Below are 27245 nucleotides of genomic sequence, written 5' to 3' on the forward strand. Positions count from 1 at the left end.
GCAGTACTCGCACAGTCAATATCGAAACACACGGCTCACAATAGCGGTCTTTTTATCAGCGGCCAGGCTAGCTTCACGGATTTTCACGTGACGCCAGCACGCTAGCCAAATTGGAAGTAGAAGAAGAAGAAGACAGACAGCGTCAATCGTTGACTTTGCAGACTTTGACTTTTAACTACGTTCTACGTCAGTAGCGTTAGTAGCAACTGGTAGCAACACAAGCAACACAAGCAACGAGAACCTGAAATTGGAAAAAAGATTATCGGGGGTGCCGGTATTCATGTATGGACTGTAATTGATCGAAAATAATTTTATTTACGAGTGCGAATGAGTCCATTTGTTATTTTTAATCGATGGAAAAATAAACAAATTTCAGAATTCCTCTCTACATTACAATTGGAGCCAATATTCTGAAACACATTTAACCTCACTCAAGTCAATTTTTCACTCAAGTTTATGTAAAAATTATGAATTTACATTGAAATTATCTTACACGTTTATGTTATAAAAGAACTCCCACTTATTAAAAATAATTTCAATGGCTTTCAACAGGGTAGTTGAATATTCTATGGTATAATGAAATTTCCATAAACGAGACATTAAGAAAGCTAGTTACTGATAAATCCATATATGGCTTTATTCATTACCTTTTTGCAGGTGTACGAGAAATATGGAAACCAAATAAAATGTGTGATGTGTCAGGACCAAACAATTATGCTGAGGTTAGATAAATAAATATATTTCAGTTCGATGTCCACCATGGAGACGAAAGTAACAAGTAAGACTAGCAGTTTGAAAGCTTTATTACTGCGGGCATGGCGAGAACGATGGAGTGATTTACAATGGGGGATTAACATCAAAACTGTGAGTAAAAGTTATTCTCAATTGAAGTTTAAATGTTATTCTTACACAAGTGAATTTATAAATATCAGTTTTTAGACACTTTTAGTATTTTCATGTAATTTTTGGCAAAATATTATTCCGAAGGTTCTATCACTACCTAGCAGAACCTACATCCTGTTTCTAACAACAATTAAAGAATACCATGATTAATTTATATAAACAAATTGCTAGATATTACCAAGGGGTGTCAGCGGAGATGTTTACAACTTGGCAGATTGTATACTGCAGCAAGCTCTAGTCGGTCCGGGGCCAAATCATTTGGTCTTGTCGTATTTGAAGCACTCGCTGAGCTCTCAGGTTGGTGAAATTATTAATTTCCTTTATTAATTAAAATGCTGTAGTGTTCATAGAAAATAGTAGTCTGAAAGAATGAAAATGTATTTTATGGTTTTTGCTCTGCAGTTAGTGTCTTACGCTGCTGTTCTTCAGAGGATAAGCAAATACGATGCTTTTCACAAACCGCATTGCGTAGTATGTCTTCTCGAATTCTTAGAAACGATTCAAGAAGGAATAACATGTCGTGGAAAACCAGAAGAGGATTTGCTTGCAGCATCAGTACTTTCTATAGTACATTGGTTGCTCCAGTGTTACTTGCACACTTTAACCAAAATGCCACAGGCGAACTCTGTACCAGCACACACATTTGAGCTGATCAACAAGCCGGCTAGTATCCTCAAACAAATGCTCAGCTCGGATTTCATCTATGCTATGATGTATTTAGCAAAACACGATGATAGAGGTGACAATTATTTTAATTTAACACCGATTATAAACAGAAATCACACATGGAGTTATAGTTATTTTTCCAGTTTAAAATGGAAATTCCAGTAAAAAATTAATCCAAATTGAAGTGAAAAATGTTAACGAAAAAAAATTGGAAATCTTAGTAGCGTTCATGCTCTAGGACTGTTCGGTACAATTAAGAATAGGAGTGTTGTTCTCAAATCATCTCATCGAATAGTCAAAGCCAAAAATGATTATAAATATTAACGACTTTTGGTACAAAAATAAGATGTTGATTATAAGAGAAGTGCACAAAATAAATTTTTAACAATATAATTTTCTGTCATTGCAGACCTCTATTTCGACGTAGTGAAAAAGTGTCAAGATATCGAAGCACTGCACAAGACAAACAACAATTTAAAACCAACACCCCCGATCGAAGATTCCTTGAAAAAATTGTTGAATCTCGAAATTGACAGCATGTATTCAAGTTCTGCAAGCGTTCCGATGGAACCGATAACATATTGCCTTCAGCCGTTGTTAGCTGTACAAGTGCTTCTCAATCCTAGTACCGAGACGGCAGTATTCGTGAATCAGTTGCTTATGATCCAACGATTGAAGGGCTACACGAATGCAAGACTGTACAGTGAAGTTATGAGAGCGTGTTTAATGTGCCTTCACAATGTCACTGGAACGGTTAAAGAATCGCAATGGGGTGCTGTGACTTTTCTCAAAGTTCCTTTCATATTAAAAGAACTTCATCAAACGACGTTGAGTGGTTTGTTTTCCATGTTTATACTTTTGTTGATTGATTCAAAACTGCAATACAGACAAACGACATTTTCCGAAAAACAAATTAGTCCAGACTAATCCTTGTTGAATTATCGCCAACGAGTGATTTCTCCAAATTTGATACATTGTATTCGTGGTTTTGCAGCCGCTGATGAAAAGTACGAGTATTCGCAAGACATGATTGATGCTTTTGAGCTCCTTTTACAATTCAAACCCCTCCTAGACATCATGGATGCTACTTGTTCTTGTAATAGTGTTGAGTGTCTTTTGAACGAATTTCAAAAAGTGAATCTCGTTACTGAGAAGCACGTTAAGCAGCTGAGCAGTAGAAGGTAATTGAAAAAGTTCCTAGAGAGAACGTAGCTTAATAAGTTGTATTTATTTATTTTATTATTTTACAGAGAGGGGGTTGCAGCAGTATTACAGAAATTAGAATCGTCGAGTTCACCGACTTCATCAATAATGAAAGTAATTGTTAGAGCAGAGCCAACTTTAGCTGGTATTCTTAAAACTCTAGACGCCGATTATGTTAAAATTCAGGAAGCTCTCCTGAGCATGTTGTGTCAAGTATTGAATGGCAAAAGTTTGGACCTTATGCTCGCGGTCGCTACTGTTGAGGGTCAACTTAAAAATTTCGTTATGAAACTCATCAAATTTAACGAGTGTAGCAAAATGAACGAACCGGTACCTGGAAAGAATGCAGCTATACCGGCGATGCTTTTCGACATATCATTTCTCATTTTATGTTCGATCGTGCAGAATTATGGATCGGATGTGAGTTATTCGTAAACAATCGTAAACATTCATTATTTTTTTCTTCATGAAACTTGTACTGTTCCCAACTGATTTCTGTCGTAATATATAAACGTAAATAATAAAAATATAAATATTTTACAGATTGTTTTGGACGAAGGTGGTGACTCTTTTTTCGAACAATGGGCTCGTGAATGTATGCCAGAACGAGACAAGCCAAAATCGCCTCAAAAGATGTTGCAGGTGGTCGATCCGTCGCGGGTAGATGCTCTTCTCAGTCAAATCAATTCTGGTGATCCAGACGGCAAGTTGAGTAACGTCGAGTGGCACATGACTTGCCAAAGTGCAATGGGAGTAGTGAAAGAATTGCTCTGCGCCTGGGAGAGCGGAGTTGTTGGAGCATGCGATGTAAAGTGTGCTTTGGACGGCTTACGATCGACAGCTTGCTGTTTACCAGTTTGCGCAGCTGCTTGGCTCTGTGCCCATATGAGTATCACGCATCAGGATGCTCTCCTGAAACCCATGAACATGGTTCAACAGTTCGTTACGCCGTTAGCGACCGATGAAATGCAAGATAATTTCAAACATGACACGTTAGTATATTTAACATTGTGCTGGATTTTAAGACATTTTTACAAAGAAAATCTTTAGTTTTGGTAAAACGATACGATGTAGACTATATTTCTTTTCAGGTCCAGTTTGATGTTTCAAATAATACGGAAAATGCAGTACGATGTTCACCCACCAACTCAATCAAAAACGAAAGCCCTTTCAATGGCTCACAAGTAATCAAATTTTCAATAAATATGCGAAACCCATTCTCAAGATATCAAGAGACTCGGTAGTAATATATTCTATATGGATTTTCACACCGATCGAAATACTTTTGAAAAATGCATAGTTTTTTTTTAAATAACACTTATCCCCAACATAAAATTTTTGGTCTGCCTACTTATAAAATTTTTTCTTCAGCATTATATCTCGGCAGCCGATATTAGAACAATTGAAAAGTGTCTGGCTGGACATTCAACAACGAGGATGGGTCAACATTCAATCGACTCAAGCTCTTGAGTCTTTGCTCAACACAGGTGGATCCGCGTGGTTCGTCTCAAACCTCGTTAAGGAAGGTCTCAAATACAGATATCAAGAAGAATTGAATCAGGCGGTAGACTTGATATTTGCAATATTTCATCTTGACATTGAAAATTGTACGCTCGATCTTCTCAATCACGTAGTACCTCGATACCTATACAATTCTGTACAGTAAGTTGATTCGTTAGTCTGTTATTGTATTATTCCATAATCATATACTGCAAGAAATTTCCATTAAAAAAAAATCACATTTGCTTATAACTTTGGGTAATAATATTTTGTATGACTTTGAGCTAACGATTTATAAAAGCCTCAATTATTCCGAACTCTGGAATTCATCATAGAAAACAAAAAAATTACAAAAATCATTCGATCTTCCTTATTTTACAGAAGCGAAGAACTGATAGAGCCTCAGTCATCGGAACTTGCCAAGCTCTGTGTCTACTGTATCCTTTCGAGTCTCGAGTACAGTAATTCCATTCCACCACGAAGTAACAGCAGAAAACGAACGCGCGGTGAACTCGAGGCCGAAGAGCTAGAAACTCTGTGTGGTCCAGCGAACAAAATTTTACGATTAAACGAATCGGGCGACACAAATCCCATATTCAGCGCAAATTCACCTCAGGCCCAAACTCCAACGAATAATCAACGATCCATTGTTCTTCGTGAACCTCTTTCGACAGCTCTCAACGAACTTTTCAAATCTTTCACTTTCCTGGCTGGAAGAGATGGGGATGTTTCTCAACAGACTCATTTCATTCTTCAATTTTTGCAACTTATGGTGCAATGTGGGAAGGATAGGACCAGAGTTGTTCTTGAGGGAATGCCACAGACTTTGGTAAATACTTTGTTCATTTCTTTTACTCATGAATTAATTTTTTTTCATCTCTTGGGTTTTAGTGACCCAGCGCGCGCGGATAGAAAATCGCTAAATCATTCATATTTTTCAATTACAGGTACCTTGTTTACTAAAAGCACTGCCTGAACTATTCACGACTGAGTTATTACTTAAGTTATACGACATCCAAACATTACCTGGTCGCAAAGCTACAGCTCGAGATCTTTGCATGTTAAGAAATATCAACCTTAAACCGACAAAATAACGGTGAGAATACAACAGACGATTGAATGAATTCCACGTTGTTACCTGGCTCCTGATTCATAAATTTTCGAGGTACCATGGCGATAAATCATAATTTTGTTTTAATATATTGCAGGTTTCCTCGGTGAAGATACGAGTGATCATTCGGTGACAATATTTTAGAAATTGGAGTTTCGATTGAATGTACAGTCTTCAAAATTGCAAAACAATGTTAAGAGCTATATATAGTTTAGAGATAAATAAACATATTTTATGTGATACGTCGAACAGCAACGGAGCATGAAGATAGTGAAGGCATCAGCAAGAACAAAATAAAAAAAGATTTGAACTTTGCAACTTTTTTAAAATCTAGTTTCATTTTTTTTACAATTTGTTCTGCTGTTCCATATTACAGATTGAATAAATTTCAACGTTTTTTTTTCTTCGTATCGTACAATTTCAATTTAAGGCAATTCTTTTTGCACAAGTTAAACAAACGTTCGAGCACTATTGCTAGATTTTACATTTTATTTAGCGTTAAAGCGATACCGTAAACGCGCGTCATCGGCGGTCATGAGTAAAAATGAAATTTCTGGTAATATATAAATACGTCAAAATGGTAAGAAAACAAAAGACATTTAATTCAGAAGAGAGTAGTATATAAATAAAGTTGCTTATGACAGTATTGATATTATACATTCGAAATTTCATGTGGGTTGTTTCAAACAGCTGATCGTCATGAACCGTTATTTTTTTATTCAAGCGCCAGTTGCTGCTAAAGAAAACCCAAGTCAAAAGAATTTCATTTTCCCGTTATTTTTATACCATGCATATACGTATACCTAAGAATCAGAAAATAGAGTATTTTTGTATAGCGTTTATTATTCACAGAATTTGGCTGTGGTAGTGACATATGCTCCCAGTAGTCCTACGTGCATAGCGTAAAAATATAACAGACACAAAACCGCACATGCTCGATTGGATCGCAGGTATTATTCGCGACCTTATACGACATTGGTAAAAAAAAGGAGAAAAAAAGATTGAACCGGCGCGCAGGCGCAGAGGGAAAAACATAATTCCACCATTGCTACGGTTTGGCTACGGTGGTCGGTGGTGGCTGATCGCTGTCGTTTCTTCCGGCACGTCAAAACGACAATCGTTTAGTTCAACCGAGTTCTTCGAATTCGCGATTATTCATTCAATTCGTCCGTTTACGAAAATAAAAAGAAAAAACCAAACAGGTTTTCGAGCGTTCGATCACGTTGTCAAGTTAAAAATAAGCATTAGCTACGGATAACCGAACGTGTAACGTGAAATCAAAAGTGTCGATAATAATTGAAAATAAAACAGATCCAGTGAATTTGAGCGGACAATTCTTTTAATAATTTCGACATGTTGAGTTTTTGTCGACAGGCCTTTCTCGTCAACAGTCAAAAGTAAGTATAATGAGGATATTTTGAACTCCATTATCACACGCTCAGTAAGCACGGCCTTGTGCTACACTACTTTTTTTTTCCCTTTTACCATAATGGCTCTGTTGCCTATTGTAGACCAAATTAATGAATCAAGAGTTATTGCTACGAAGGGGAAAATTTACTGTCGCGGCGAAATTGTTATAATTTGGGGAATTTATAGGTACCACCGTTTTATTATAGACTTATTATATACATCGATCGAAAATACTTCTGAACCAATCAATAATTCAAAATATCTTAGAAATTAGGCTATCACTTGAGTTTTCGCTCGAAAGATTCATTCGAGAACCTATTTTGAAGTTTTCTTTCATTTTAGTAATTCGTCAACAGTTGCATCAGTCAATGAACTCACAGACCACTGGATGAGCTAACCAAACCGACCTATTTTTCAGTTTTACACATTTGCATGCATAGACACATATATATACTTACCTGTCTGCCAAACAGAATATCCATTACAAGGACAGACTTAACTTTTACCAACCACCCACTTAAACGAGTATTTAGCATCTATATGTGAAATTGATTGAAAAAACTGCTCTCTCAATTTGTTAATGTAAATATGTTGGAGAACATTTTTTCCTCTTAAAAATATTACATCGATCATTTACGGACAGTGGAGACATTGACGCTTCAATCAATTTATCATGAAACCCATTCTTTTTTAATTTCCAGACAGCTATTCTCATATGGTTATCTAAAGTATGTACCGAAGACCGTCTGAAAGCCATTCAGTGGTTTAATAAATGTTCTTTGAAAGCTTATCAGCTGAAAAAATTATTAGGGAAATAATTTTTATACATTTTGTAACTTTTTCTTTTATCCTTTATATCTTACCAAGGCCTTTTGTCGATTATTGTTAGGACATGTATGTTGTTACAACGGACGACGCTGAAGTTTCCAACGTTGGAGTCCAACGAAATAAACGAAAAAAACGTTTGTAATTCACCAATTTTTTATTTCACGAATCGTTGGTGCAGCTTGAAAAACTACGAATCGCAAATTTGGCGCAAATAGGAGAATTACTGGAATTATTGGAGAGTTTTTTTCAATCATTTCGTTGGACTCCAACGTTGGAAACTTCAGCATCATTTACAACGGATATGTTCGACAATTTAATTGTAGTAGTAATATTTCTTAACTATGATAACATTTTTTAATTAAATATTTTTATACCGTTAACAACATAGAAAAAAAACTTTTTAGAATTCCAATAATGTTCGGCTGTACTTTTGACAACTTATGTGAAGAATTTCTTGAAAAATTGCTGTACAGTTGGTACGACACCCAGAATTGTCTTTTAAGAAAAATTGTTTGTTTTTACATTTATCATTTCTTCGGTGTCAACATTATTTTTACTTACTCAACCAGGCAGTTTGTAACAGAGTCCCACAATAAGTTGGCATAGTATTCGCATAGCTTGTATTTTTAAGAAACTCTGAAAGTCACAGGAAAAAAAAATTTGGCTAAAATCCAACGGTGCAAGCACTAACGTCATAAGTCATTGTCGACAGACAGGAGAACTCAATTTGCACAACGTTTCTATAAAATAATTACACGTAACAGAAAAAAAATGCAATCGATCAAGTAGTGTCTCAATATTATAAATAAAAGTATGAAAATAGATAAAAAATTTTTGGTCAATAGAGAAAATTGACAAGCTCACTCGAGGGAAAGAGTAAAAAATTCTTTTTCACAATGGTAATTTACACATTTGTTTGGAAAATTGTGATTCAGAATCTCTTTAGTGAAATAATAAACAGTTTCTTAAATTGGCTGCTATGGAAATGTATATTTGTTGCAAAGGTTATGATACCGCATTCTTGAGCAGATTTTTCAAAGACATTTGGAATGAACGTTGCAACGTTTGCTTCTTCAAATTATGAGATTACATGAATACCATGACCATCATTTTTTAGGAGCCTATCAATAAGCATCTCATGTGTAATAATTTACAGATCCACCATTACCGATGCTTATAAAAGTGCTCTCTGAGCTTGTCTGTGTTACTCGTATTGAGAAAAATGATTAAATAACTCAACATAAATCTGTACCGTGTCATTTGAACTACTTGATTGGTGGTATACTTCAGTCTCTTGGGTGATTTCAGAAGAAAGGTCAATTTCGTTTTTAAATAATTTTCAATCATTTTTAAAATGAAATATTGAAATTTTGTTACATGGTTCATCAATTGTACACGATGAATGTATATTTCAAGCAAAGATCATTTTTATCACTTACCATACGTAGATTCGATGATAGAAAACCTCAATAATCACGAGGTGCACGATTGTGGATCAATAAACAGAAAATAGCATCGAAAATGATCGAAACTTACGTAATAATTACGATTTCGAAATTTAAACAACACGTTAATGCAAATTCGTATATGCGAGGATCCGCTCGATAAGAACTGATTTAAAATTTATGTAACCACGAAGAACGTGATAGGCTGGTTAATGCGGAGTGTGAATGATTTTGAGCTCAAGCAGCTCATCATCACGGAACATGCAGCGGTGGAATAGGGCTGATAACGGTTGATAAGACGGGAGATTCGAAATACTCCTGTCGATAAAGCTGTGAAAAGGAACATGGAAAGAGAAAAATCAGAATTTCTCTTGTGCCTAAACATTTTTTTCCATTATCCATAAAGTTATTTTTTAAAATATTTTATCATCACTTTCGAGGAACCGGTTATTTGAAAAAGAAGGAGCAGGAACATTTGAGAAATAGTGTAATTTCAAGAATTTTAGTTCCTCTCATATTTCTTTAATTTCTGACAGTTTTAATTTTACCAACATATCCCTTCAAAAAGAGATAAATCGAAAATTTAAAATGACCGTTTTTTTTTTTTCGAAACAGAATCGGAGCAAGATGCTTGGGGAGCATCGTACCACTTTCGAAGCCCCCGGACATCCCGTTGGAAAACGAGCCAGTTTTGTCGTACAAAAAAGGGAGCAAGGAACGGGCTGACCTCCAAAAAGTTTTGGACAAAATGTCAAACGAGTGTGAAGAAGTGCCTTTAGTTATTGGAGGCGAGGAGATCTGTACCGGAGACGTCAAGTATCAAGTCATGGTGAGCAATGTTGTGTACAAGTTCAGGAGTCTTGAAGCATTAAAAAATTTCAAACGAAGAATTTTTCGTCACGGTTCCATGAATCGGCATTATATCGTGGTAAAAAATGAAAATACTTGGAATGATCGACGTTATAAATAAAATAAATTTGTCGGAAAAAATGTATCGTAAGAATTCTGTAATTATGCTCCACGAATAGGCGCGTCCCATTGATGAATTCATGTTGCTTTTAGTTTTTTATTTTTCTTAAAAATTTTGAAGAATGTCTGCTATGCGCATGTTGTTTTTCTTCTTTTATTTAACGACGCAACAACTTTTGTTCCCCCAGTGAGAACCGAACTGCTTTGGGGGTAAATCGCATTTATGGAAGATACTGTTGTTATTGGTGTCGATAACAGTCGATCCACTCAATTCGCGTCGCAGGTGTCGCGATATGTGCTTGGAGCCACGTGGAATCAAAATATTTATTCGCGAGCGAGACGATGCTGTTTGAGCTTCCGGGACCTTCCAATCCATTGCTTTGAGGGTATATTCTACTGTGACTGCTCTTAAATTAATCTCTGAGTAATCGTTTTCTTTTCAGGAAGATGTTCAATTCAATTTTACTTGACTACAGTTTCACACGATTTATTGGCTTCCAAAGACACCGATTAACGTCCTTGAAAACACTGGAAAATTTTCTAATCCATTTGCGAAGCTTGTATTCTTTCCAGGAACAATACAAATTTCGACAAAGTACATACGCTTCTCTCAAAATGGTGAATTACGATTGTATTTTCAAACAGGCCTTATTACAGTTAATAAACTGTTATCTCAAAACTCTATTGTCAATAACGAAAAAGAGTTCAATTGAATTCAATACTATTCCACAGTAGAATATGCGCCCAAAGTCCACTGCTTTTTTTTTTTTTCTACAATCGATGGAAAACCCTGCACTCATTTTTGAATTTAGGAGACGATAATATGACGATGGTTTTGTTTGGGAAACTATTCATATCGATTATTTGCCAAGTATCGACGATTTTCGACGATTTTGAGTGTACCTTTCGTGACTAATCCCGCATTTCAGAGAATTCCAAATGACACGGGAAACTTGTTAACTTTTCGTATCGTTGACGTCATCACGTTTGTCATTCAGCGATTGCAGCATTTCTCTTTCATGCTCAATACTGTGAAAAATGCACATTTAGCAGGTCATATGAATGAATCGCTGACGGGTATCGGTGAATTGAATGATTCGGGACTGAACAATTATGAATTTCTCATGTTGTAGGAGTCAATAGATTAACTGGTTTCCATAGGGATCAATCGAAATTTCACTTTAATGAAGCCGAGGCTCGGAAGGAAACAACTTTATTATCAGCTGTTGAACAAATGCTTTTGAGGAGAGTTTTCTATTAGAAGCAAATAGATAAAAGCAGTCGCGTTTATCTGTATTGTGTACAAAACAAATATAAAATATACGACCTTGAACGCAATGCCCGGAAACGAGTGAAAAATATTTTTCTTTTAGATAAGCTTTGTGAAGAGTCCGAATCTCTACTACCAGATTGCAACGAAGCATATGAAAGAAATATGCCCCATGACAACGATTCGTGATTTTTTGAAAATTTATCATTCAAGCCCTCCTCAAAGTATATTAACCAGCGTTAAATTCAATGGACTCGATGTGCTAAATCATGTCGCGTTTTCAGGCGTTGTCTGAATCGGTTGTCCATTTATGTAAATATCTGTGATTACCGTGAGTTTAGAAAGAAATTACTGAGAAAAAAATGTTGAATATCGTTTTAGCCCCACGACCACAAAGCTAAAGTGGCAAAATATCATTGGGCATCGCCAAAGCTTATAAAAAAGGCAATCGACGTTGCGACCAAGGCTCAACGAGATTGGGAAAAGGTTCCAATTGAGAAACGTTTGGAAATATGGCTCAGGGCTGCGGATCTCATGGCTAACAAATATCGACAACATCTTAATGCAGCAACGATGCTGGGACAAAGTAAAACTGTAATACAGGCTGAAATCGACAGTGCAGCCGAACTCGTCGATTTCTTCAAGATTCACTCGTATTTTGTCAAAGAGGCGCTCAAATACCAACCCATTTCACCAAACTCAAAAGAAACACTCAATTCCATGAGGTATCGTGGCATGGACGGTTTCGTTGCTGCCGTCTCACCTTTCAACTTTACCGCAATCGGCGGTAATCTCAGTTATACACCAGCCCTGATGGTTCGCATTATTACTTTTTCTACATTTGTCTAAATCTCGATCTCACGAATTCTATCATCAAAATTTTACCGAGAATTTGATTTTTCAATTATTATTCATTTCGCAGTAATTTTCGAATGTTCAATGCGAGTCACGAAAAAAATTCGTAAAGTGTGAATTTGATCATGATTTGTTTGTTTATTTGTAGGGTAACGGAGTCCTATGGAAACCTTCGGACACCGCGATACTTTCAAACTGGTGGATATTCAAGATTTGTCGAGAGGCCGGAGTGCCACCGGGCGTGGTGAATTTTGTGCCAGCCCACGGGCCCGATTTCGGTGACACAATTACCGCCTCACCTTATTTATCTGGTATTAATTTTACTGGCTCAGTACCAACCTTCAACCGCCTCTGGAGTCAAGTTGGAAAAAATATCAACAACTACAAGAATTATCCAAAATTGATCGGCGAGTGCGGTGGCAAGAACTTTCACTTTGTCCATCCGAGTGCCGATCCCGATAGCGTCATTGTTAGTACAATAAAAAGTGCATTCGAATTCAATGGACAAAAGTGTTCTGCCTGCAGTAGAATGTATTGTCCAGAATCTTTGTGGCCTCAGGTAAAAATATTATCAAAATTTTTCTTCGTTCCATGTGTTCCTTTACATTTTAATACCTTCTTCATTCAAGTTTTATGCAGTGTCAATATATTTTTTTTTCATTATCTTTTCCAGATCAAAGAAGGCCTGTTGAAGATTCGGGATCAACTAAAGATTGGTGACGTCAAAGACTTTACGGTTTTCACGGGAGCGGTGATCGATGCTGTGGCTTTCAAAAGGATTACTGGTTACATTGAGCATGCAAAGAAATCATCCAATCTCGAAATCATCGGCGGTGGTGGCTACGATGATTCGTACGTCTTAATTCAATTATACTAGTAGCAAATATAAAATGTAAGGGAATATGTCCAATAATTGAATGGTTCTCCAACAGTTGTGGCTACTTCATCGAACCGACGATCGTCCAGAGTAAAGATCCGGTAGACAAAATCATGACGGAGGAAATCTTTGGACCTGTATTGACGATTTATGTTTACAAAGATTCGAAGTTAAACGACACGATGAAGCTAGTTGAGAGTTCGACACCTTACGCCCTCACTGGAGCTATATTCGCTCAGGATTTGTAAGTTTTGCAGCCCACGTAATTTTTCATGATGTGAGAAATATCGATTCAAGATCGATTTCGGAGATCTAGCATATTTCAAGTTTGACATATATTTAAAAAAAAAAACTATATTCTTTGTTTGCTAGGAATTGGGCAAAAATTGCTCTGGAAGAGTTCAAATACACCGCAGGCAATTTTTACGTAAACGATAAGTCTACTGGTTCGGTTGTTGGGCAGCAACCGTTTGGTGGAAGTAGAATGTCGGGCACAAACGATAAAGCCGGTGGTCCTCATTATGCTCTGCGTTGGGCATCGCCACAATCGATAAAAGAAACGTTCGTACCCATACAGGGTTGGAAATATGAGTACATGAGTTCCTGAATGCATTTACTTTTGATGACTCGTACATGAGGATGTAAAACAAGAATTGGTAGATACAATTGAATAGCAAACCAGGAGAAAAAATATCGAATGAACAGAAAATTATCACGGATTTCAGAAATCTGATGAACAAAAAAACATACTATACGACTTGTAAAAGTCTGCGCCGCTTTGTCCTGTCAATTATCATTTGCATTACTCGTCAATTCATCATTTACCCGATATAAAAATCGTTTATTTCGATATACTATTCAATTCTGTATGTTTTACAAAGCAGAAATATATTAACCGTGTATAAGATGTAAAGACAGTTTAACGAATTCGCAGCTTGCTGGCTGAGTATGCAAATAGTAGATTTAAACATTCATACTTTTGTTAAAAAGCAAAAATACGATAGAAACCAAAGCCGCAGTTGAAAAATATGTCGAGCACTAGAATGTTCGAGTCGACATAAACTTCGGTTTGCATGAACAATAGATTATTTCGTCCATCTTTTCGTCAATCAAACACGGTAAAACGGTATTGAAAGAAAAACAGATTTGCATGATTTGGTTGAAAAATCATACGAAGAACAGGAGACTCGTAACTCGTTATTCATATTGATTTCTGTATCGGTTTCTACAGTTAATTAGATTTAAGCCTTGCGCCATTTTATTTTTTTGATCCTTTTCTTAAGTATTAGTATCTTGAATTCCTCAAAAGGTTTGTTCCTCAGAGGCCTACTATTTGTCACTGCCTGCGCATGATCGTTCTCGACAGACAGTTGTGAAATACAGATTAAATTATCTCCAGATGTCCGATGGGAAGAGTTTTTGTTTAGGAAAGAGGAAGAGATGGGTAAAGAATTGACGAGTCGGTCGTTGAAAATTGAAAAATTCCGTTTAAATTTAAAAAAAGGTTTCAAACTCAGGATAAAAAGATTTTTGGCTTTTCCTTACTATGTTTTACCCTCTGGTGTGATGAAGTCTCTTGAAACTTCCGGGCTTTGTATACATATTTTGAATTAACGCTGCTCATTATTTCTACAACCGAATGAATAATATTATCTTTACAAAATACTACGTTAAGTTAAATATTTTACGTTTGTTATAATATATTTCATCGAAGATGATCACAAAAAATTTGCGTAGGAAAAAAATGCAAATCCCATTCTTTAACGAATTGGCGAAAAACCCGATGCAGACAATTTATTTAAAACGTCATAGATATTTTTCTCTCATTGACCTGTTAACAGACAATACGCTACGTCGAAAGCTCTGGGGGGCTGGAGGCGTAAAAAGAAACGAAGAAATAAACAGAACTGGAAAACATTTCGAAAAGAGTTCTGTCGAAAATGCATTTTCACTACATTTTTATTTTTTAATCCTCTTTCAGGAACACTTGTTATTACGAGCTTGTTAGAGCTTATTATTTGCGTTTTTTTTTTCTACAACGCTTCGAATTTCTCGAAAACGGTGTACTGACGTGAATAGCATGTACGTCGTACTATAGTTCAAGAAAAAAAATGAGGAAATGTTTTTTTTTTTTTTTTTTATTATTTACTTTTATATAGAGGATTTAGTGCTCGTGAAAAGAAGCAAACGAGAGTAATCGAAGCGGAATTGTAATTAAATTTGAAAATCATTGAAATTCCCAGAAAGAAGAATATTTAAAGCCTTGGGAAATTTTCGTTGTAAAATAACTCGAATATTCTGGGCTTTTTTTTCGATTTCCTGTTAAACTATTACAAAGGTTTAGTTTGGTTTCAAAATGGAATCTGAAACGAGATAAAAAAAATGAGTCGAACGGGTTCGTTCCTTGTCGATGTGAAAATTTGCTCCGTTCTGCATTTGTTTCTTTCATTTTATCATTATCATTTGAAATGTCTATAATCGACAGCATCGTATAACTAAATGTATGAAAAATGATGAATTATTGTGACCGCGGTTGATGCAAACAAGTTAACCGATTGTGTAAATACGATCGTAATGTTTTCCGCTTTAAAGCAATGCGCCATTTGTACAATTGTGCATAAGAAATATCAAGCTCAAGGATTATTAGATTTTTAGATGAGCCATGGTAAAAATGCGAGAAATTTCATGAGATACCGGTAGACAAAAACGAGAAAAGGATCGAATGGAAAACACGCACGGGGGTCACGGATCATCGAAGAAACGAAAAAGAGAACGAGAGATCACAGAATTTGAAAACGTTAGAACAATGTGGCATTATGCTGTTTTCCATCTATTCATTTTCAGGTTCTGTGAACAGCTGTCCAGCTGTGATCAGAAATCTCAGCAAGTATGAGAGAACTATAACCGGTTTTATCGCATAAACAATTATAGTGTGACCCCATTATTTATTTATATCAATAGTATTTATTTAATTGTATAATAGCAATAAAATAATACGTGTATCCTGTGTTTTCGTCTTTTTGATTCTCATAGTATGTCAGTAGAGTGCTTTTCTCGTTTGTATATATAAATAAATTTTGCTCTATACTTGTGAACACGACGCTGGACCGTAACTTATTACTACAGAAAAGTTGAAGCGTGCGTAAAAATTGTTATTTTGAAGGAGCTACAAATTTTATCTTACTCCGACGCTCGATATTGATTTTAGTATCATCTCAACCGTGCTTACGCATAAGACAATAATTTGTGTGGTTGAAACATGAAAAATGGGATCTATCTTAATGGGTACAAAAATATGATAAATGTTCGTAAGGGAAATAAACGTTTAAAATCAATTTCAAAGTACACGTCGATTCAATGCACCGATATATTTTTTTCCACGTTTCCCCAGCACAACTTCATTGGACTCAGAAATTATTTTAGTATTCCGTAAAAGAAAACAACATGCCTCGGGCGGTTTGGGAAAAAAATTGAAAATAATTGTGTTTCAACGGTGACGACGACAATGAATCTTTTCGCGAATGACGAAAACTGAAAATTTCACAGATCTTACCTAATCGGCTGGGGAATGCTTCGAGAAACGTCGAACGTGTCACTCGAAAAAAAGCTTTTCGGAGCTGCTTATACACGCGCGATGATCGGGACAGTAAGAATGCTTGTGTTGTTTCGACGGTGGTTCGAATGAAAATGAAAATTCAGCTCGATAAAGAACGAAGCGGGCAACGAACTCGTTGACAATAAAAGCAACGCGCGGGTTCGATGCCTCCCTGCAAAATTGCCAACAATTGCTACCCCCTTTGAAAATTCACTTAAAAACGTTCGCGGTGAAGAGCGATAACAATGAGAAGCGAGGGGAAAAGGCGCAGAATACTTGATACATTAATGACGATCGAATAATGTTCCGAACTGCGAGTGCTGGCTACCGATTAAATCCATTTATGGAGATGAATTATAAAAATAATTGGACGTCGAGGGCGCGGGTCTGTTGCTTCACGTTGGGAAAGGTTTATTAAAAAAATTGTTACCTACTGTGTAATCGCTCGAGGTTCGTTTTGAAAAAGAGGTAAAGAAAGGCGAAATTGCAACTTCACTGGAAAATGTTGGAGGAAAAGCGTAAACGTTAATCGATATAATCCGAAAGCAGGTATCGAAACTTGCATCGTTGTTCATCGAGTTCAAGAGAATTATTATTGCGCGCATTATCTCGTTAATAATGAACGACAGAGGGGAAATTCCCGGTTATACGACAAATTTTTTGCGGCAAGCAATTTCAGTCACAGTAGTTTGTCTCGTTGCGCGAATTAACTGCTTGTTTTTTGTTTCCTGCGGTCTTAGCAGTCTCCGAGGATAAACTGCGGGAATAAAAATACTTTTATATAGAAGCGGTTGAATATGTCGGAGCAATTTGACAAGTATCATTTGTACGCCGGTGTCATAAAACGACTATTACTCTTCACAGGACTGTTGCCAACCAGGAAGCCGAGTACGCTTTATCGACTGGTCACCTTCGTCCACGGTTCGGCTTTGTTCCTAGTCTGTTGTGCTATCCTCAATTTTTGCTATCAACACATTGCCCATCTCCATCTCTTCTTGAAAGGACTCAGTTGGGCTCTGAGTTTTTTAACTAGTTTACAAAAAGTAATGAGAGTTTTTTAGCGTAATGCGTACGGGGGTGTTGGTAGTACGCGAAGTAAATTAAGACTATGGATCAGTCGACGACTAACCTCACCTGGAATTTTCAAAATCGAAATTCTTTGACACAGTTTGACCGATTAAAAAAAGGCTCTGTCAGCCTACGCGGGACCGATGGCAAAAATCGGCAAAGAATTTCGATTTTGAAAATTCCAGGAGAGGTTAGTCGACTACTGATTCATCCTCTTAATACATCTCGTTTGCTCGAGCGTGCTGACGCGTTCCCTAGGCATCAAATTAGAACCAGATATAATCAGCTCAGTTGCAAATTTCGAATGCGCTTTAATAATATTCGCGAAGATGTCTTGTTTTTTGCTTTACCGAGGCCATCTGGTCGAGCTTCATGCCGAGCTCGCGATGACATTCGAATTGGATTTGTACGACGTTGAGCTGCGTCCGATTCTGTTATCGTCTCTGCAATCGTTCTATTTGCCTTCGTTGTCCCTGTCAACGATGACGGGTGTGGTGGTAGGCTTGCAATTGATTACGCCAATACTCTTGATAATAATTCAAGTGGCTCATGGAGCGGACGTGCTCAAGCTCATCCAACCATTTCCGTCCTCGTATCCCTGGCAGCCAAGCGCCAATACCTGGCTCTACTTGAGTCACTACACCTTCGAAATCTACGCGGGAGTGTCCCTCTACATTTTCACCTCGTTGATCGACGGGCTTTTTGGTTATTACATTTTTCAAATTACTGGACAACTCCGCACGTTGGCGCATCGCATAAGGAATTTCAACTGTAGTGACAATTATCGGAAAGTCATTAGCGAGTGCATAAAAAGACATTACATTCTTACGAAATGTCAAAAACATCTCGAACAAATATATGTACCCATGGTCCTCTGGATGCTCGTCGCTAATGCGTTAGTCATGTGCGCTCTCATGTATCAAGCTACTCAGGTAAGTCCCATCTATTTACCTGGACACGCACCCGAGAATAAATATTCGAACAGCGGTAAAAAGAATTGTTTTATTTCTCCCAGCAAAAAGACCAATACCCATACTTTTTACTCAAAACACTCAAAAGTTTTTTTCACAATAAGAACAGTAAAAAATGTTAAAAAAAAAAAACGATATTTATGGTAAAATGTCACACGTATTCGGTAGTATACATTGGTGCCTTTATCTATGCATTATGACAGTCTATACTGTACTGACGGTAAACATTTGTCATTTACAATAAATTTTCATTTATCAGTAAATGCTAGTCTGACATGATAGTTAACACTCGAAAATAAAACGAAATATAGTTCTCACGTGCATCACTTTTTGCTTTAAAGGACGAAAAATTCAAAAAAATACTATGCTCTTTGTAATCGATGCCTAAGTACTTTGAAAATTGTTAAAAAATAAAATATATTCCTTACTACTAGATAAAACGAATCCGTTTTCTCCGTGTAATTTTGTATCCCCGAAAGGTGCAAGTACTTCATTCAAGTTCCGCGTTACGTTGATGTTTTTTTAATTATTGCGTCACTTCCATCATTACGATTGCAAAAGTTTATCGTTTATTTCGTACAGTTGTTTTTCATCCTGCTGTTTGATATTTCTGTGATAGGACAAAATAATTTATGACCAAGTCTTGATTCTGAAACTCAGCTGTTGCGCCATTCAATCCGAATATGATTTTTTTGTGCTCGTACTCGAATTGTGTTCAGGTGCCTCCATCCAAGATGGCGCTGATCGTGGGTTACGTGATTATGAAATCAATGCAAACTTTGGTTTATGGATGGTTTGGAACATCTTTAGAAATCGAGGTACTTTTTAATCAATTGCGACGAATGTAAAAAGAAAGTGGGAAAGTGAAATAAAAGATATGCTAGAAAATCAGTCGTATCTGATAATATGAATAAGGCAAGTCCTGTAAGGATTATTTTTTCTCATTCTATCAGAACGACATGTTTCGAGAATCGATATACGCGAGCGATTGGCCAGGTTCTGGAGAAAAACGTCTTATGACCGATGTCCTAATCATGATGTCGTATAAGCCGCTCGTACTCAAGGCATGCTCTCTGTCAAACATATCCATCGACATGTTCGTTGCTGTAAGGCCCATACGCGAGAATAGCATTAGACGAAATAATACTAAAAAATCTTTAATCAATTTGTCAACCCATTTTTAACAAATACGTTACGTATTCATTCAAAAATTTTCATTACCGCGGCATCGGCGGTTCTATATCAACGTTTTGCGTTTATAAATTTCTGTGCACACTCCTTTGTTTTTTTAGGTTTCCAACACTGCTATCTCGTACTTCTTTCTTCTACGGACGTTGGAGGACAAGGACAACGATTCTTAGAGGCTTGAGTCTCGTACCATTTCCGATTTTTTCTCGTGGCAAACGGAAAAATTTACAAATTTCATAAATGTACAAATTAAGTCACTTCTTTAACTTTATTTCGTACATCAAGAAGTTTTCTTTCAATGTTGCGCACGTTTCACATGCTGCATTACAAAAAAAAATGCTTCAAAATAATGTTTTTTGGAGGCTTTTTTCAAGTAATAAATTATTGTTATTTCATCCTCATTCTCATTTCGTCAAATTCATCAACTTATAGAAAAATTTCTATTGAGTATGAGTCAAGAGTGGAGTGAGTGTTTTATTCCGCAAATGACGTCAACGAGGGGTGAAAAAGTTGCACGGCGGGTCTCACCTGATCAGACGAGAACATACATCCTCAAATATCGTTCTTGTTATCGCGGGAGCATAGTTCGATAGAAAATGGAATTTCTCGGCTCGACACCGAGCGAAGAGGACGGTGAACCCGCGCTCGAAAAACCACACACTGACAATTCGATGCCGTTCGAACGAGTTGGCGACAATCGGACACCACTTCAAAATTTTTTGTACATTTTCGTAGCAAAAAGAAACTACGAAATAGAAAATAAGACAAAAACACGTAAAAGACTCTGCGCATGCGATACTGCGTACTAAATTATTCTTGAAACCGAATAGCGACGGGTTGGAAGGCTTTTGCGGGAGTGTAAGAAAAATGTTGGAGGTATGGAAGTAAAATTATTGCATAGTGCATAAGAATTCGGTGCATACGGTACCGAATTGTACAAGAAGAAGAAAGAAAATGAAAAGGGGAAAAAATGCTACGAGAGCACACACGTTGAATTATTCCTCTGACCGAATGGTTATATCTTCGACGTCTCTTTTGCGGAAGAATTATCAAAGACAAAAGTTGGAAGTAGGGTAGCCGCGAATAATTGCACACCACATTGTATTTCTCTTAGACATGGTGGCTCGTGGGTGAAAAACTACAAAAGAAAGAGACGAATGCACGAGCCTAAATAACCCTTGGTGATAGTACGCGATGAATTATTCTCCACACCGAATGACTACGCGATCCGAGTCTATTTAAAAATGGAGTAATTTCGTATGTGATCAGGTGTAGACTTGCAGATATGAAGCTTTCAACCCAAAATGCCAATCGCAAACATGGCGTGGAAATATCAAGTCAAGAGACGCGGTAGCGGCTCGACGCCAAGTATTAAAAGAAAAACTGCAGCGCAAAAGAAAAGCCAGCGCGAGCCCTGCCGCTACTCTTATATACGCGAATATGCCGGTTTTATGACGTCACAGAATTTTCAAACGGCTCTCACAAACAAACCATTTTATGAAAGAAACTGAATGAAAGAAGAAGGTGATGATTTTTTTTTTATTTTTCCCTTTCCATTGGTGTTTATTGCCAGTAAATCCGTCCAGTCGATCCTGAGATATGTAACGTTAGTGATTTCCACCATGTCGGGAACTTTAATTTCTTAGAGACAGACGGGCGTAAGTTAAGCATGCTTACATTTGGACTTAAGTCCTTTGCACGATTTCTTACGTTTTGACACACGCTACGTCACGCACTACGCTGAACGCGGCTACCCCCTCTCCTTATGTGTCGCTGAGCGAGAGAGACAGAGAATGTGCGCACAGCGGGGGCAATACTAGCTCCTGGTTTGCGGCATAACATATGTATATATTTATATTATATATACTACATATATATATATATTATATTATACAATATATAGTATAAAATAATAATAATATAAAAAAATAAAAAAATATAAAATCCTGGTCGACGCCGCTGAATTTTTCGAGGATGTCTAGGGCACGGTCTTACATACAGGTCTGGAAACTCTGCCCAAATTTTGGTGGTGGGGGTAGGTCTCTTACGCATGAAAATTTTTGTCAAAAATCGACACCACGCGCCGTTGAGATCTTGCCTACCGGATAATCATAACCTTAAAATCTAACTGAACGTGACGTATAAACAAACACGAATTATTTATATCGCATTAAATCGTTGAAAGAAAAAAAATGTCGATTGTTTGCGTCATTGTGTATTGTTATTTATTTACCCATAAATATTAACGTATAACATCGGCCAATAAATTTATTGCAAAAAAATATCTATTCAATAACTTATTCGAACTTTTTACATTGATTGCTATTCAACTATATAGTATAGGCTCTTGTGAAAAAGCATTTCAAAATTGAATTAAATTATCACAATATTGGAAAGAATGAATAGTACTGTCAACAGATTTTAATTAAATAAAAATGAATCAGCATCACGTTTCAAAAATTGGGGTTGAATGTGACGGATATAGGCAGATGTGGGATTGCGGTTACTAGTGCTGTCTTTGTTCAACACCTTCATTACCCCCGCACCGCCCCGCGCCGTCGTGATTAATAAGATAGCTGCGCCTCTAGCGGTCAATGTAGTAAAAAAATTTCGTCAATAAGAGACCCTCCGAATCTGGCCGAGTTTCCAGACCTGTACGTAAGACCGTGGTCTAGGGCGATAGCTCATGGGTTTTGGAGGACTAGGTTTAGGTACATTCTATCGCGATTTTCGATTTCTAGGTCGACGACCCCATAGTTTTTTATGTGCATATTGGAAATAATTTTGTTCCAACGGTGACGACGACAATGAATCTTTTCGCGAATGACGAAAACTGAAAATTTCACAGATCTTACCTAATCGGCTGGGGAATGCTTCGAGAAACGTCGAATGTGTCACTCGAAAAAAAAACTTTTCGAAGCTGTTTACACCCGCGATGATCGGGACAGTAAGAATAATACTCGCGTTGTTTGGACGGTGGTTCGAATGAAAATGAAAATTCAGCTCGATAAAGAACGAAGCGGGCAACGAACTCGTTGACAATAAAAGCAACGCGCGGGTTCGATGCCCCCCCTGCAAAATTGCCAACAAATGCTACTTCCTTTGAAAATTCATTTAAAAACGTTCGCGGTGAAGAGCGATAACAATGAGAAGCGAGGGGAAAAGGCGCAGAATACTTGACACAATAATGACGATCGAATAACATTCCGAACTGCGAGTGCTGGCTACCGATTAAATCCATTTATGGAGATGAATTATAAAAGTAATTGGACGTCGAGGTCGCGGGTCTGTTGCTTCACGTTGGGAAAGGTCTATTAAAAAAATTCTTACCTTCTGTGTAATCGCTCGACGTCCGTTTTGAAAAAGAGGTGAAATTGCAACTTCACTGGAAAATGTTGGAGGAAAAGCGTAAACGATAATCGATATAATCCGAAAGCAGGTACCGAAACTTGCATCGTTGTTCATCGAGTCCAAGAGAATTATTATTGCGCGCATTATCTCGTTAATAATGAACGACAGAGAGGAAATTCCCGGTTATACGACAAATTTTTTGCGGGAAGTAATTTCAGTTACAGTAGTTTGTCTCGTTGCGCGAATTAACTGCTTGTTTTTTGTTCCCTGCGTTCTTAGCAGTCTCCGAGGATAAACTGGGAATAAAAATACTTTTATATAGAAGCGGTTGAATATGTTGGAGCAATTTGACAAGTATCATTTGTACGCCGGTGTCATAAAACGACTATTACTCGTCTCAGGACTGTTGCCGAGCAGGAAGCCGAGTACGCTTTATCGACTAGTCACCTTCGTCCACGGTTCGGCTTCGTTCTACGTCTGTTGTGCTATCCTAAATTTTTGCTATCAACACATCGACCAACTCCATCTCTTCTTGAAAGGACTCAGTTGGGCTCTGAGTTTTTTAACTGGTTTACTAAAAGTAATGAGATTTTTTTAGCGTAGTGCGTACGGTGGTGTTGGTAGTGGTATTTTTATCTCTCCACTTTGTCATATGTTCCTTTACGCCAAGTAAATTAAGACTATGGATCAGTCGACTAACCTCACCTGGAATTTTCAAAATCGAAATTCTTTGACACAGTTTGACCGATTAAAAAAGGCTGTCAGACTACGCGGGACCGATGGCAAAAATCGGCAAAGAATTTCGATTTTGAAAATTCCAGATGAGGTTAGTCGACTACTGGTCCATCCTCTTAATACATCTCGTTTGCTCGAGCGTGCTGACGCGTTCCTTAGGCATCAAATCAGAACCATATAGAATCAGCTCATCAGTTGCAAATTTCGAATGCCCTTTAATAATTTTCGCGAAGATGTCTTGTTTTTTGCTTTACCGAGGCCGTCTGGTCGAGCTTCATGCCGAGCTCGCGAGGACATTCGAATTAGATTTGTACGACGTTGAGCTGCGTCCGATTCTGTTATCGTCTCTGCAATCGTTCTATTCGCCTTCGTTGACCCTGTCAATGGTGACGGGTACGGTGATAGGCCGGCAATTGATTACGCCAATACTCTTGATAATAATTCAACTGGCTCATGGAGTGGACGTGCTCCAGCTCATCCAACCATTTCCGACCTCTTATCCTTGGCGGCCAAGCGCCAATACCTGGCTCTACTTGAGTCACTACACCATCGAATCTTACGCGGGAATGTGCCTCTACCTTTTCACCTCGTTGATCGACGCGCTTTTTGGTTATTACATTTTCCAAATTGTTGGACAACTCCGCACGTTGGCGCAACGCATAAGGAATTTCAACTGTAGTGACAATTATCGCAGAGTCATTAGCGAGTGCATCAAAAGACATTACATTCTTATGAAATGTCAAAAACATCTCGAACAAATATATGGACCCATAGTCCTCTGGATGCTCGTCACTAATGCGATGGTCATGTGCGCCCTCATCTATCAAGTTGCTCACGTAAGCCCCATTTTTTCTTGCACACACATCCGAGAATAAATAATTGTCCAATCGACCATATACGGCTTCATAAAATACGTTCGACGGAAGCATATTTTATTGCGCCGATTCAATTGAATTCATTCGGTTGATTTATTTCGTGTAGAAAAAATCTCGTGGGCATATTTCGTTCGGGTTCGTCGATTTTTATTTCTTTACTTTTTTTCACACAGACACACTCGCGATGTCACGTTTTATTTTACTTTTGAATACGCGGTGCCAAGACGCTGCGACGTTTTTAGATAAATATACTTTAAGCAATTGGACAGTTAGCGAGAATGAACGGAATATTTTATTCGACGTGTGTTTTACGAAGTTGTTCAAAACCCACAACTTTTAATCTAAAGTGCAGCTTTAACTATTTTGTCAAAAACCTTTAAATTGCGCAGACTTTGACGGTGACTCGTGAAATCTTCATTTAAACATATAGCTTTTTTGTATCCTTGCGTACAACTTTTTATTCAGGCTAGTCCGAAAAAAGCTGCGTTTATCGCACTGTATATAGTCCTCAAATCTGTACAAACCTTGGCCTACGGATGGTTCGGAACATTTCTAGAAAACGAGGTACTTTTATCCGTTCGTGAACTAAAGATTATATCTGGAATACGAAATACAAGAGTATAATTCCATTTTCTATTCTGACAGAATAACATGTTCCGGGAAGCGATATACGCGAGTGGTTGGCCAGGCTCCGGAGAAAAGTGTTTGATGACCGATGTGCTCATTATGATGACGTATAAGCCGTTCGTTCTCAGGGCGTGTTCACTCTCAAACATTTCCATCGACATGTTTGTTACTGTAAGTCGCAATCAAAAATCGGGTCGAGCTCGAAAACGAACAAAAAATTTAACGGAATTCTTAATCCACCGGTCGGAAGGACTCGGTACGCAAACATCAGACTATTTCAGTGGCAATTTTTCATTCAGAAAAATAATAAATTCACAGCCCTTCCTATCGTGTTTCGAGCTGAGGTGTTCTTTTATTTTCGGAACATTCCGCCTTTGTTCAAACGTGCTCTGAGAAAGATATATTTATAATCATAATTCGCTACTGGAACAATTATTATGAATAATTCCTCCTTCAAATGTAAGAAATGACTTGAACCTTTTTTGACAGGTTTCGAATACCGCTATCTCGTATTACTTCATGTTACGGACGCTGGAGGAGCAGAACGGAAATTCTTGAAGGCAGCAAGCACGCGTGCACGATGTCTAATTCTTCTTTGTGCTATAATCGATAAGAATTGAAAAACGTAATGACAAATTTCCAAATATACCTTTGCAAACTTGGTTCAAAATATCACCGGGGTTTCTCTCAGTCTCTTCTCCCCCTGACACGGACCCAGAAAGAGACTGATCAAAATCAGAGATGAAACCTGCTTAGGCGGTGCAGATTTCTAAGAACTTTTCTTTCAAGCTTCCTTTCAAGGCTTGACGGTATGTGCCAAAGAAGGTGCGTTTATGAGTGCTGGTGAACTGCACAGATCTGATCTTTTCGAGGATAGATAGAATGAGTCTGCTCTGGGAGTCTCGAAAACGAAATCCGGTCAGGTCAAAGGGCCACGCGGTGTTACCGGTAGCGAGGTTCGAAGGCGATTGAAAATTTGCAGTTCGAGATAAAAAAAGTTCATAACAAGTATGGAATAGTGGCGACTAGATGGCGATTTGTTAAATTGGCCAGTTAAAAGCGGAGCACTGCTTCATAAAACCAGGATGCAAATCTAAGCAGTGGAAAAGCTACAAAGTGACGTGCGTCGGGAGCCGGGGCGCTAGGGATTGTTGTTGAAACATCTATCGAATGCCGAGCGAGTAGCTACGATTAGAGTTCTATATCAACGTTTTGCGTTTATAATTTTTTGTGCACACACTCCTTTGTGTTTTTAGGTTTCCAACACTGCTATCTCGTACTTCCTTCTTCTACGGACGTTGGAGGACAAGGACAACGATTCTTAGAGGCTTGAGTCTCGTACCATTTCCGATTTTTTCTTGTGGCAAACGAAAAAATTTACAAATTTCATAAATGTACAAATGAAGTCACTTCGTTAACTTTATTTCGTACATCAAGAAGTTTTCTTTCAATGTTGCGCACGTTTCACATATGCTGCATTACAAAAAAAATTCTTCAAAATAATGTTTTTTTGGAGGTTTTTTTCAAGTGATAAATTATTGTTATTTCATCCTCATTCTCAATTCGTCAAATTCATCAACTTATAGAAAAATTTCTGATGAGTATGAGTCAAGAGTGGAGTGAGTGCTTTATTCCGCAAATAATGTCAACGAGGGGTGAAAAAGTTGTACGGCGGGTCTCACCTGATCAGACGAGAACATAGATCCTCAAATATCGTTCTTGTTATCGCGGGAGCATAGTTCGATAGAAAATGGAATTTCTCGGCTCGACACCGAGCGAAGAGGACGGTGAACCTGCG

General features: G+C 37.6%; 4 protein-coding genes and 1 long non-coding RNA gene across 10 annotated transcripts; 4 read left to right on the forward strand and 1 right to left on the reverse strand.

The window, feature by feature from the left end:
- Positions 1-43: 43 nt before the first annotated feature.
- On the forward strand, positions 44-5701 carry MED24 (mediator complex subunit 24). 5 transcript variants are annotated; one of them, XM_043423553.1, is made up of 13 exons: positions 44-321; positions 658-864; positions 1075-1200; positions 1306-1642; positions 1979-2404; positions 2564-2750; positions 2820-3192; positions 3316-3764; positions 3864-3956; positions 4144-4434; positions 4654-5101; positions 5220-5368; positions 5481-5701. In XM_043423553.1, the coding sequence occupies exons 2-12, from the start codon at positions 751-753 to the stop codon at positions 5364-5366; spliced, it is 2991 nt and encodes a 996-aa protein (XP_043279488.1). In that variant the 5' UTR covers positions 44-321; positions 658-750; the 3' UTR covers positions 5367-5368; positions 5481-5701. The 5 variants fall into 5 exon arrangements, with proteins under 5 accessions (XP_043279488.1, XP_043279487.1, XP_043279485.1 ...); XM_043423552.1 differs by having other exon boundaries at positions 44-291; XM_043423550.1 differs by having other exon boundaries at positions 44-282.
- Positions 3552-9269, reverse strand: LOC122413320 (uncharacterized). The gene is made up of 3 exons (XR_006261536.1): positions 9061-9269; positions 8183-8257; positions 3552-3684 (listed from the first exon to the last, which is right to left on the reverse strand). It is a non-coding gene; the product is annotated as an uncharacterized lncRNA (long non-coding RNA).
- P5CDh1 (delta-1-Pyrroline-5-carboxylate dehydrogenase 1) lies at positions 5960-16046 on the forward strand. The gene is made up of 7 exons (XM_043423561.1): positions 5960-6780; positions 9682-9895; positions 11687-12121; positions 12309-12719; positions 12834-13012; positions 13093-13281; positions 13410-16046. Exons 1-7 carry the CDS (start codon positions 6737-6739, stop codon positions 13642-13644), a joined length of 1707 nt encoding a protein of 568 aa, XP_043279496.1. The 5' UTR covers positions 5960-6736; the 3' UTR covers positions 13645-16046.
- Positions 16047-17348: 1302 nt separating this feature from the next.
- Positions 17349-20258, forward strand: LOC122413303 (odorant receptor 4-like). 2 transcript variants are annotated; one of them, XR_006261535.1, is made up of 5 exons: positions 17349-17675; positions 18030-18632; positions 19291-19489; positions 19625-19777; positions 19964-20258. XR_006261535.1 is itself a non-coding variant. In XM_043423572.1 (5 exons), exons 1-5 carry the CDS (start codon positions 17430-17432, stop codon positions 20030-20032), a joined length of 1170 nt encoding a protein of 389 aa, XP_043279507.1. In that variant the 5' UTR covers positions 17349-17429; the 3' UTR covers positions 20033-20258. The 2 variants fall into 2 exon arrangements, 1 of the variants encoding a protein (XP_043279507.1); XM_043423572.1 differs by having other exon boundaries at positions 19391-19489.
- A 3286-nt stretch (positions 20259-23544) lies between these two features.
- Positions 23545-26119, forward strand: LOC122413304 (uncharacterized). Its single transcript, XM_043423573.1, has 5 exons — positions 23545-23790; positions 24179-24781; positions 25286-25384; positions 25466-25618; positions 25937-26119. Exons 1-5 carry the CDS (start codon positions 23545-23547, stop codon positions 26003-26005), a joined length of 1170 nt encoding a protein of 389 aa, XP_043279508.1. The 3' UTR covers positions 26006-26119.
- The last annotated feature ends 1126 nt before the right edge of the window (positions 26120-27245 follow it).

Source organism: Venturia canescens, chromosome 7 (assembly GCF_019457755.1).
Source record: "Venturia canescens isolate UGA chromosome 7, ASM1945775v1, whole genome shotgun sequence".
NCBI lineage: Eukaryota > Metazoa > Arthropoda > Insecta > Hymenoptera > Ichneumonidae > Venturia > Venturia canescens.

What these genes read in the sequence shown, in the direction of transcription:
- MED24 (XM_043423553.1), top strand. Translation starts at nt 751, where the DNA reads ATGTCCACCATGGAGACGAAAGTAACAAGTAAGACTAGCAGTTTGAAA. An exon ending in GGGGGATTAACATCAAAACT is followed by an intron (nt 865 to 1,074) that starts GTGAGTAAAAGT and finishes ACAAATTGCTAG; the next exon opens with ATATTACCAAGGGGTGTCAG. An exon ending in TGCAGAATTATGGATCGGAT is followed by an intron (nt 3,193 to 3,315) that starts GTGAGTTATTCG and finishes AATATTTTACAG; the next exon opens with ATTGTTTTGGACGAAGGTGG.
- P5CDh1 (XM_043423561.1), top strand. Translation starts at nt 6,737, where the DNA reads ATGTTGAGTTTTTGTCGACAGGCCTTTCTCGTCAACAGTCAAAA. An exon ending in GTTATACACCAGCCCTGATG is followed by an intron (nt 12,122 to 12,308) that starts GTTCGCATTATT and finishes GTTTATTTGTAG; the next exon opens with GGTAACGGAGTCCTATGGAA. An exon ending in CAGAATCTTTGTGGCCTCAG is followed by an intron (nt 12,720 to 12,833) that starts GTAAAAATATTA and finishes TATCTTTTCCAG; the next exon opens with ATCAAAGAAGGCCTGTTGAA.
- LOC122413303 (XM_043423572.1), top strand. Translation starts at nt 17,430, where the DNA reads ATGTCGGAGCAATTTGACAAGTATCATTTGTACGCCGGTGTCATAAAA. An exon ending in TTTTAACTAGTTTACAAAAA is followed by an intron (nt 17,676 to 18,029) that starts GTAATGAGAGTT and finishes ATATTCGCGAAG; the next exon opens with ATGTCTTGTTTTTTGCTTTA. An exon ending in GAACATCTTTAGAAATCGAG is followed by an intron (nt 19,490 to 19,624) that starts GTACTTTTTAAT and finishes TCATTCTATCAG; the next exon opens with AACGACATGTTTCGAGAATC.
- LOC122413304 (XM_043423573.1), top strand. Translation starts at nt 23,545, where the DNA reads ATGTTGGAGCAATTTGACAAGTATCATTTGTACGCCGGTGTCATAAAA. An exon ending in TCATCTATCAAGTTGCTCAC is followed by an intron (nt 24,782 to 25,285) that starts GTAAGCCCCATT and finishes CTTTTTATTCAG; the next exon opens with GCTAGTCCGAAAAAAGCTGC. An exon ending in CCATCGACATGTTTGTTACT is followed by an intron (nt 25,619 to 25,936) that starts GTAAGTCGCAAT and finishes CTTTTTTGACAG; the next exon opens with GTTTCGAATACCGCTATCTC.